Source organism: Carassius auratus, chromosome 20 (assembly GCF_003368295.1).
Source record: "Carassius auratus strain Wakin chromosome 20, ASM336829v1, whole genome shotgun sequence".
Lineage (NCBI taxonomy): Eukaryota > Metazoa > Chordata > Actinopteri > Cypriniformes > Cyprinidae > Carassius > Carassius auratus.
This window is the reverse complement of record NC_039262.1, coordinates 2,839,841-2,851,133: the sequence shown is the minus strand read 5'-3', so window position 1 is coordinate 2,851,133 and position 11,293 is coordinate 2,839,841. Positions and strand designations below refer to the sequence as shown.

Genomic DNA, 11,293 nt, shown 5'->3' with positions numbered 1-11,293 from the left:
CTACTAGTCAACAGTTTTTTAACAGTAAGATTTTCTATGTCTTGAAAGAAATTTCTTCTGCTCACCAAGCCTGCCTTTATTTGATCCAAAGTAGCAAAAGCAGTAATATTGTGAAATATTTATACTATTTAAAATAACTGTTTTCTGTCTGAATATATTTTAAATGTAATGTATTCCTGTGATCAAAGGTGAATTTTCAGCATCATTCCTCCAGTCTTCAGTGTCACATTAATTAGAAATCATTCTTAATATGCTGATTTGCTGATTATCAATATTTAAAATAGATGAGAACATTTTTTTCAGCATTCTTTGATGAACCGAAGGATCCACAGATCAGCATTTATATGAAATAAAAAGCTTTTGCAACATTACACTATATCATTCAAAAGCTTAGTCAGTAGTATTTATGTTTTTTTTTGTTTTTTTTTTTTGTAAAGGATTCATTAAATTGATCAAAAGACATAATTTTACAAGAGATTTCTATTTCAGATAAATGCTGTTCTTCTGAACTTTCTATTCATCAAAGAAACCTGAAAAAAATTATACTCGGCTGTTTTCAACATTATCATAATATGAGTTTTTCTTTTTTCATCTTTTTCTTTTCCTTTTTAGCAGCAAATCAGTATATCAAAATTATTTCTGAAGGATTGTGTGACTGGAGTAATGATGCAAAAAATTCAGCTTTGAATTCTCAATAAATTAAATTTTTAAATATATTCAAATAGAAAACAGCTATTTTAAATAGGCTAGTAAACATATTTCAACTTTGGACCAAATAAGTGGAGGCTTGGTGAACAGAAGTGACTTCTTTAAAAACTTTAACAATCTTACTGTTCAAAAACTTTTGACTGGTAGTGGATACTATAGGCAACTTTAATTTTTCTCTAATTTCTAGCTTTTAATTGGCTTAGAAATCTGTAACTGCTGGACAATAACAAATAATAATGATTTGGTTATATACTACAAACACTTTTTATCACATAATAAGGCAGAATAGTTTATACTGTTAAAAATGCTATTGTACTGCATTGTTCATATACTTTATTTATCACCTGCTGGAGATTTTTTTGGAGTCAGGAAAGTAATGTTAAAATGTGAGCTAATATAGATTCAGGTGCACTCATCAAACAGGAAACAGGTCAAGTCAAGCACTTCACATTATGGGGTACACTGTTAAATGTACTTTGTTGAACTTTTTAGAATCATTTTGGTATATAATTTAGCTTATTCCATTCATACAGAAAACACACATATTGCACATAGTTTGCATACTGCAGAAATATTATGAATAATAGTATGCTATTCCTAACAGCTTTAATCTACAGAATATGTATTTTTGATAGTAAATAGCTAGAGGCCTTACATAACATCAGAAGATGTGTTTAAAAACGTGGCTATATGTGTGATGCAATTTTGTGTGATTCAGTTCGGAGCCCATTCATTTACTGCCAGAGATTTACTGCCAGCAGGTCTGTAATAAAACCTAAAACTAAGCTTGTTGGGCTTCATCTATATTTATCTCTGCCCATCTGTTAACATGATTCTGGAAGCTGGTGTTTCAGATTGTAACCGAAGGCTGCACAAATCTCTATACGCCTGCACTGGTATGGTCTGAGACCTCACTGGTCATTTTGTTCCAAAACATGCTAGCAGACTGTATCTGCAGCCCTTACTGTACATTCAAAGGTGAAAATAGTAAGGGTGGGTTTCCTGTGAACATAGTTGCCCTTTAATATTTTAAGAGCAATATCTTTAGCAAAGGTCACAAGCCACAGGAACAGAGTAAGTGGGTGGCTGTGTTTACAGCGTGAGCAATATTTTCCCACTTACCTTTAAGTCTGACAAAAAAACAAAAAAAAAAGTTTTTACATAGAAAAATCGAATCTGAAAATATAAAATAATAACTGATCAGAGGATTGATAAAGCTTTCATCTGATATAGACGCGCGAGTATAAGTGTGTGTGTGTGTGTGTGTGTGTGTGTGTGTTATGTGATGCAGGCTAATCTCACCTAACCATACAAAATACAAATAAAAAAAGAGAGAACTTTATACTTTACGTATTTGCACATTAATTGCACAACAAAATAATTAAATTAAAGATTTATTATATAATTACTATTAACAGATAGAATAAGTCATTTAAAAAATACACCATTAAACCTATCGGGAATCATCCATAAAAGAAAAACTCTATTTCCCATGATGCCTTCGGCTCTAATGGTCGCTGGGTGCGCGTTCTACCGGAAATACTCTTGTTGTGCCTGTGGATTTGATTTGTACAGGGCTGCCGTTTTACTGGCCTTACGGTAAGAAATTTCTAGCCTGCTATGCAAACCCTCCTTTCACCGCATGTCACAGATGGACATTAAACATATGATCTATTGACGTGTGCCTCGCTTTTAAGTTCAATTAGCAGAGATATCGCTCATCTGAACACAAAGCTAATGATGCTAACTGCTTTAGCGTCTCCTTATTCTCTTTATTTTCTCTTGACGGTTTCTGCAACGAAGCAGTTAATTTAAAATGAACTCGTATAAAGAACTATGCAAATTAAAGGTATCTGAATGGGATTGGACTATTGGTTTATTTTGGGCCGTTACCGTGACATACAAAGCTAAAGTTTAGCATGCACAATAAATAGCTTAATATTTATGTAGATAAAAAAACCCTTTGTACAGAAATGTATTTGTTATAATAATTTATTAATTATAAAACAAACTCACTTAGAAAGTAATTTCTAAGGTGTTTAAAAGTCAGTTTTATCATTATATTATCAGCCAGTCTCTTTAAGTCTAAGCCTATATATATATTTGTGTGTGTGTGTGTGTCTAATAAATGACTTGCTTTCTTTACATCCTTCTGACAGCTGCAGAAACCAGCGACAATGAGTTATGGATTGGTTAAACTGCAATCCAGCTCTCACCATAAAAATGTGCTCAATGCCATGTGGAAGCTGAGGACCATGGGAAACCTGTGTGACATCACAGTGCAGGCAGATTTTCAAGGAGAGCTGGAGGAGTTTGAAGCCCATAAGGTGGTCCTCGCCGCATCCAGCGGTTACTTCGAGTCCCATCTGATAGCTAATGACCAAGTGAAAAAGATATTCTTGTCTGACAGCTTACCATATGCATTTGAGAAATTCTTAGAGTATGCGTATTTAGGAAAAATCGAGGTGGAGAAGAGTTACATCAGCAGCATACTGCAAATGGCTAAACTCCTGAAGTGCCAGGACTTAGTGGATGCTTGCGAGGCAGTAATTCCCAGCAGTGTTTTAGATGAAACTCTGCAGAAAGACGGCAAGGATTTAAATGCTCCAAATACTAAAGTCAAGACAAAACAAGCACCTGTGAAAAGAGCGATGAAGAGAAAAAAGTCTTTAAAAGTGCCTGAAAATGTGAAGGAGACAGGACCAGACAGGAGAAGCAGAAGGTTAGCGGGTCGCAGAGTGTCTGTGGACGCTTCTCTGAAAAAGCCAAAGAGGAAGAAACCAGAAACCCTTTATGAATCCGACACAGGAGAAGAGGAGCAAACACCACAAGATCCTTGTGAAAAAGACGCTTGTGATGACAATGGGTCTGTATCATCTCTTGATGTGCCTGAAGAAGACTCTCAAGAATCAGACTTCCAGCCTAATGAGGAAATGGACGAGGCCGATGAAGTCGAGAAGGAAATCAAGAGAGGAACCGCAAAGTACGTATGTGAGAAATGCAGCCGTTCCTTCTATTACGAGAAGAGCTACCTGAAGCACTTGAAGGTCAGCCACGGGGTCCAGATGGACACCACGTTTCGCTGTGACATCTGCCAGCAGACGTTCGCCAACCGCTGCAACCTGAAAATCCACCAGCGCCACGTGCACAACGACGAGAGGCTCTTTCCCTGCGATGTCTGCAACAAAACCTTCAAGCGCAAGAAGGATGTGACCCGGCACAGACGGCAGGTGCACGAGGGCGGCACGGACAGACACTACTGCCACATCTGTGGCAAATCTCTGAGCTCCAAAACTGCCCTGACACTGCATGAGAGGACACACTCGGGACACAAACCCTACAAATGTGATGAGTGCGGATCCAGATTCTCCCAGAGTTCAGCACTCAAGACACATCAGAGGTAGTGGGCAACATCAGGGATGCACTAGTTTAGGTCATACAATTAATACGAACAAACCCCAAACCCTACACCCTAAATATTAGGGTACCAAATACATAAACTCTAGTTTAAATAGTAACAACTATAGTGAGTTTTGCACAAGTAATCACAAAATATATATCAACATAAAAAATAGTTGTTTTTATGTAAAGTTTAGTAACTGATCATAATATAATATTTGCAAAATGTTTTTAAATATTTTATATTTATATAAAATAATCCAGTTGTTTTTATATTTAATTCAATTGATTTATATCCATAAATTAATTGAATGTTATATTTACATTTATGAATAAGTATGTAAGAAATAAATCACAATATTTTTATATCTAGTTGTTTTTATGATATGATAATATTAAGTTACATTATTGATGTTTATGAAGGAAAGCATCTGCTTGATATATTATTCAATTTTATGAATAAAAGTGTCTGCTAAATGCAGAATATATATATATAATTTCTTTTTTTTTTTTTTTTACAACCAACCATTATATAATATTGGTCTGTTATATTATATTATTTACATTTATGCATAAAAGCGTCTGCTAAATGCATAAATGTATATAATATAAGAGCTAAGAATAAAAATATTTTTCTATACTAAAATTGGTTCATTCATATTTATTTGAAAGTTTAAAAAATGCTAAATATTGCAGATACCAAAAGATATGTCACAGATATGTTATGCATCCCAAGTGAACATCATTTTCTATTTACATATTCCATCTTGTACTTTTAATCCAGGATCCACACCGGAGAGAAACCTTTCGCCTGTGACCTCTGTGATGCCAGATTTACCCAGAACCACATGCTGTCTTACCACAAGAGATGCCACACAGGTGAGCCAACGGATTCCTGTTACATAAAGAGAAAGAATAAGATGCCAAAAGATGATGCCCTCCTCTTCTCTGTCTAGGTGAAAAGCCGTTCATGTGTGAGAACTGTGGGAAGAGCTTTGCATCCAAAGAATACCTGAAACATCACAACAGAATCCATTCAGGATCCAGGCCCTATAAATGTGAAACCTGCGGAAGAGCGTTTGCTCAGAGGAACTCCCTCCACCAGCATATGAAAATACACACAGGTATCCTTCACAAATCATCCAATATTGATATGCATCTCACTTAAAAAGAACACAAATAGTCTTTGCAGCCACATGTACTAAAGCATATTGGAAATATAAAACAATTGTAACAGCAATTTAATGAAAGACACCAATGTGCTATAAATAATTGCATTAGAAATTTGGTAATTATCAAGCACTGATGTACGGTATGCAGGTTTGTGTATATTATAGAACATGCACAATCATTAAAACCAGAACTTATCAGCTGACACTGCTGCCCTCTTCACAGGTGAAAGGCCGTATCATTGCAAGGACTGTGATAAGCAGTTCACTCAACTAAACGCCCTGCAGAGACATCAGAGAATCCACACGGGAGAGAAGCCGTACATGTGCAGCATGTGTGGAAGAACGTTTACAGACAAGTCCACCGTACGCCGACACACCCTGGTAAAGATCCTGTCACTCTACACAGCACACTTTTATTAGTGGGTTCATAGATGCTATAAAAAAATATTTACGCCCACAGGATTTAAGTTCATTGCATTACATTAAATAATAATGCATTGATCTATAAATGGTTCAAAAAGTGCAGAAAGGGCTGTAAATATTTTTATAGCCACCAGTATGCATATAACAAATCCCAACTCAACCTGTTACTGAATTTCCTACCATTGAAAAGTTTGGGTAAGATTTCTTTAAGAAATTAATGCTTTTATTCAGCGAGGGTTTACGGTTTTAAATAAATGCTGTTCTTTTGAACTTTCTATTTAAAACAAAAAAAAAGTTTCTAAAAAAAAGTGTTTTTAACATTTAACAATAAATGTTTCTTGATCAGCAAATCAGCACATTAGAATGAGTTCTGTAGGATCATGTGACACTGAAGACTGGAGTAATGATGCTGAAAAATAAGCTTTGCATCACAGGAAAAAAATACTTTTTAAAATATATTCAAATAGAAATAATTATTTTTAATTATAATACAATGTTAATTTTTTTGAACGTATTAAATCAGAGGTGAGCATCCTGGTAGTGCACCAGTTCCTCTTTATTGGTTATTTACAGTTCAAACTCACACAGTAAGTCTGGACTGACATCAAGCAAGTTAACCCAGTAGGGATTTAGCAGTTTGCTTAGGGACTTAGTTTAACCAGACTCTCTCTATGCAGACCCATGACAAACAAACTCCATGGAAGAACTACTTGGTTGTTCTGGAGGGAAATGTTGAAGACAGAGTCAAGAAACCCAAAGGCTCTTCTCAGAAGAAGGAGAAGGTGTCTGTCACTGTTTCCGAAGCCCAGGCTCCTGAGAGCAATGCACAGAAGACCCAAGAAGTGGTGGCTGTTTCCGGAGAGCCCGTGACCATTTCCGGAGACTGGGCCGGACCTGGGACCATCGCACTGGTCAGCCACACGGCCCTGGGCGGCCTCACGGTCATCCAGACCGAAGTTCCCGCCGGCACGCAACTGCAGCCCTTAGTCACCACGGACGGCACCAGCGTGATCTCTCTGGATGCTTCTGCAGTCGGGATGCCTGTGACCGTTCCCTTTTCCATTCCCATTTCGGTCGCACATTCCATCAGCGTGTCCCCTTCGATATCCAGTTCTGTGCCCATCACCGTGGCCAGTCACGTTTCAGACACCATACTGGCTCCAGCAACCACTGCAGCGACATCAGAAGCTGAAGCAACAGAGAACGGTCTGGCTTCGGCTGAGTGTGTGTCAGTCCAGGCTGTTACGCTGGAAGAGACGGGCTGTGCAGACAACCAACAGGAAGTCAGCGAAAACATACAGTCTGCAGAGGCTTCAAACAACATGGAAATCTCAGGAGGAGAGTAGAGTCTACCTGCTTCAGTTGCAAATACTCGTTAATCATGTTGCAATCAAGCTTTGCTTTAAATTGTCAGCTGTAAATACTCTTTTGCTTTATAAAACCTTCTATAATGTATAACTAGTACAATTCTTGAATCACAACTATTTCCCCTTTAATGACATCTTGTCATTAAATAGTTATTTTTTTTGTGTGATTCTTGTAAAAACTCCAATTTGCTTTTTTGTTGTCAGTAATGTTTTTTGCTGATATTTATTATGTTCAACTCTACATCAAAGTGAACTGCATATTAGTAAACACAATACTTCATTTTTAGTACCCTATTATGTGTATTATGATTTGCAGTCATGACAGAGCACCTTAAAATCACTCAATAAAGTGTCTACTGAATTCAGCTTCCTTTTGTTTTTTTACACTTGTGATTTAGATTTTGGATTGAAATATAGAGAATAAAAGTGATTTTGATTTTAATAATACAATGTAACACTTTTTATGATATAATTATACATAATTTATTTTTTTATATATATAATATTCTTTATTTTTTAAATGTTATTTACATGAACTTGTTTACTTTTTCTTAACTAGCCATATTCTTTGAGTCTTCGTCTAGGTTGCAGTACAAACATTGCTCAGCAACAAAGCAACACTTATGTAGCATTACAAAATTGAGATGCTTAGTGAACACCACTAGATAAATAAAACAGACTTTCACTTGCTTGAATCGAGTAGCCATTTTAGTATTGATTTTTATTTCTGTGCATTCTCACAGACATTCAGCAAAGACATCAGTTGTTCTGTGGGAAAGCACATCGTCTGGTACTGTACTGTCTTCATGGCTTCTTTAAAAACTCTAGAATATGATATAATACAGACATCACGACACGTAGAACACAGATGACATGCGCTGCTAGAGACCTCAGGAGTGAAGAGTGTACATGAGCTATGCATTCACAACACGACACACACATAGAGCATGTTAATACAAGGATTTTACAAACACCTCAATTTCAATGCTGATGGAGATGATAGGCAGTGTAAAAATATAATGTAAAATTATAAAAATTTTTACTAACGCAATATTATTAGATTAATAATATATACTTATATTATTAGACTCATAATATTATGACTAATTTTAAGAGTTCAGATAATAATTTTATTAAATAAAGAGTTACATTTCAAAGAGTGGATAAAAGGTATGACAAGACATTTTTGTAATTATTTAAATACCAATTCAAAATGATGGAGAGTGGGAAACTGAAATTTTCTCGGTCCTGCATGAATGTCTGATGTTATTAAATGCATTTTAAGGCCTGCATGCCAACTAGTGTGAGCAGACAAAACAAAATCTAAATAATAATAATAATAATAATAAATACAGGGTCCTGCTGCAGTGACTGAATAATTACATCTGTACAGTTCATGCAGCTCTAGCACATCGCAATTCAGTGACCTTTGCAAAAGAACTCCAGGACTATCTCAAATCCCCACTGTATCCTTGAATTTCCCTCTCCTGGATCCGTTCACTCCGTGTTTCCAGAAATACCCTCGTAATGAACTGGAGTGCTAAATTTTTGATATGTGCTATATTATATAACTGGATATCAATGTAACAGTACAGGCTTAGAAGTATATTCTCTAGAAATGTTGCAGCAATACATTTTGACATACTGTTTTGGGAAACCCGGACTTGGCCATTGCACAAAACTGATGTGAAATGGAAGGGGGGGGGGGGGTGCCATGCAGTGGGTGATCGCCCCACTGTCCAGATCATTTTAGGTCGCCCTCGTCCCCCTGAATGGTCTTCTTGATCCGCAGAAGCATGGTGGTGTGCCACTGGTCCAAGCGTGAGATGGAGTCGAACTCCTTCACCTGAATGAACACAGTGCCAGATTTCTGTAGCGTAAGTGCCACCAAAAAAAAAACTGCAAAAATAAGAAATTGGTTGAGTAGATATGGTGTGTTCAAGTCCTCTCGGGAAATTAGTATTCATGAATACAGAGAAAGATGGCAATGTACCAATGTAACGCGCAAATATGATCTTTTCGAAATGACTTGAACACATCAACCGTCCCACTCCAGATTGAAGTATTAAGTACTTTAATATTGAAAAATATTGTAATTAATTGTACTTTTTTAACAAAGATAACAAAGATTTTTTAAAAAGGAGCTGAAGGTAAAATTCATACTGCTTCTGTGAAAGCCTCTGCATTTTGCTCCTCATGGGCCTCTAGAAGTTTCTGTAAAAACAAAACCTCTTATAAAGTATACAACAATGAATATTTTTGTAGTATTGTACAATAAGAAAGCTATTTAGATCCGTAAACAGGAAAGTAGCATTCTTAGAATTCTACTTCTAGTCTAAACCAGCCCAATTACAAAATGTGTTTTATATGCTGGAAACTCTATTATTACAAACCTTCAGAAGCTTGCATTCTCTTGAATCTGAGAAGGCTGGAAACATCTCTTCATACTTCTCAACAGCAAGCTACAAAAAAAAAGACATGCATATTATCTGCAGCAGTTCTCCGTATATCTGTGTGCACGATGAGCTGATGGAGAGCTGACCTTTGCGTTTAGCTCGTCCACGATGAAGTGACACAAGGATGCTTTGAAGAAGTATTCTTTGGGCGCTGTATTTCAGTAGGGGATTGTCCATGGTGTTGGTTCCAACCTGTTTACACACACGGACAAGAATTCCCGAGTGATTTAGGGAATGCCGGTGAGCGAGAAATGTGGAAAGAATCTGCAGGAGACTGACAGATGGCTTACCCTGCTCATAAATCTCAATTGCTTTCGGGTACTGCTCTAACTGAGCGCTGTATGAAGCCACCTTCAGCAGACACTTGTTTGCAGAGCTGTAAATTAAGCAAACAGAACATATCAAAACTTAAAGAAACATTCAAAATGCTGTAATTAATCTTACAAACCTCTCCTCAGAAACTAAGTGTTTAAACAGGAAAGAACAAGACCTTGATAATTTGGCTTTCTGCCAAGCAGACTTACCTGTTTGATTCCTCTCCTTTGTAATAGTCAGCAGCTTGTTCATAATGTGCAATCGCCTTTGGACAACCAAAACAGAATTCATCTTAAATTATCACAGAATTTTATTCTGTAAAACACTTTGTGTTTACATTCACAAAAACATAACTATAGCTGATAAATATCAGAAGAAATATTCATGAAATATTATACAAATTGCAAAACCAAATGTATTATTTATTCATAATAGTAATTTATCATTAACATATTATTATTGATTATTAATTAATATTAATAAAAAATGGATAATAATAATAATTTGTAATAATTGGCTTCAGGCGTCTCAAGTTCAAGTCCCCAGACCTTTCCTCTCTCCCACTTGGCTTCCTGTCTAAATATTGTCCTGTAGTAATAAAGCAAAAATGCCAAATATTTATCTTATAATAATAATACTTCTTTTTCTTATTTTTAAATTAATTAATACTTTTTATTGCAATTACTATTGAAGGAAAAATCTAGGTATTGACTTAAATGTTTATGAACTTTCTGGAAAAAGAACCCATTTAAAGCGTGACGCTTTAATAAAATAAATAATGCATTATAAGAATTATTATCAATAATAATAATAATTTATTATTCTTATTATTAAAATTTTATTGTAATTTTTTTTTATTCTCTCTGAAAATATATTATTTCTCTGTTTTTCTTCTAGACTGCCTAATGAACTCACTGGGTAAAGAACCCCATTAAGAGCGTAACCCTATTTATAAATATGGATTAATATTTATTATTATAATAAATAATATTCATTTATTATCAATAACTTATCATTATTGCTAATAACATTTTTGTTATCATTAAATAATATGACATATTTTCTCGACTGGGCTTTTGCCGAGAAAAGAACAACGTTTAAATGCATGAACTTAAAATTAAACGTAATCAGTTTAAGTTGTGCACGTAAATTAATTAGACTAATTTACACTTCAAGCCTTTGTATTGGCAAGACAGCACATTGCCTATAATGTATTTTGAGATGAGGAAAACTTCAGTCAACATTTGTAAATTCAGCTTATGGACATATGTTAAATCAGAAGCACCAATCCAGTTGTTTTTGCGTTTTACACGCATACTACTTCCAATTCAATGTCCTACAAAATATAGCGTTCTTTACAGCACTCTCCATTCTCAGGATAAGAAGCATTAAATAAAGATTTTTTGTACCTTCTCAATGTCCACCAGCTCTTGATTCGTACACCTCAGCGATT

The 11,293-nt window shown here is 35.5% G+C and overlaps 1 protein-coding gene and 1 pseudogene across 2 annotated transcripts; one reads left to right on the top strand and one right to left on the bottom strand.

Annotated features, from left to right (window-relative positions):
• The first annotated feature begins 2,235 nt into the window (after positions 1–2,235).
• LOC113120547 (GDNF-inducible zinc finger protein 1-like) lies at positions 2,236–7,458 on the top strand. 2 transcript variants are annotated; one of them, XM_026290415.1, is made up of 6 exons: positions 2,236–2,307; positions 2,868–4,108; positions 4,892–4,986; positions 5,064–5,231; positions 5,503–5,660; positions 6,380–7,458. In XM_026290415.1, the coding sequence occupies exons 2-6, from the start codon at positions 2,886–2,888 to the stop codon at positions 7,046–7,048; spliced, it is 2,313 nt and encodes a 770-aa protein (XP_026146200.1). In that variant the 5' UTR covers positions 2,236–2,307; positions 2,868–2,885; the 3' UTR covers positions 7,049–7,458. The 2 variants fall into 2 exon arrangements, with proteins under 2 accessions (XP_026146200.1, XP_026146199.1); XM_026290414.1 differs by lacking the exon at positions 2,236–2,307 and adding an exon at positions 2,352–2,557.
• Positions 7,459–7,761: 303 nt separating this feature from the next.
• Positions 7,762–11,293, bottom strand: part of LOC113037886 (beta-soluble NSF attachment protein-like) — a 6,533-nt pseudogene continuing 3,001 nt past the window's right edge.

Excerpts from the sequence above, each read along its gene's own strand:
- LOC113120547 (XM_026290414.1), top strand. The coding sequence starts at position 2,525 with ATGAACTCGTATAAAGAACTATGCAAATTAAAG. Across the intron at positions 2,558-2,867 it reads AAGAACTATGCAAATTAAAG|CTGCAGAAACCAGCGACAAT; the intron begins GTATCTGAATGG and ends TCCTTCTGACAG. Across the intron at positions 4,987-5,063 it reads CCACAAGAGATGCCACACAG|GTGAAAAGCCGTTCATGTGT; the intron begins GTGAGCCAACGG and ends TTCTCTGTCTAG.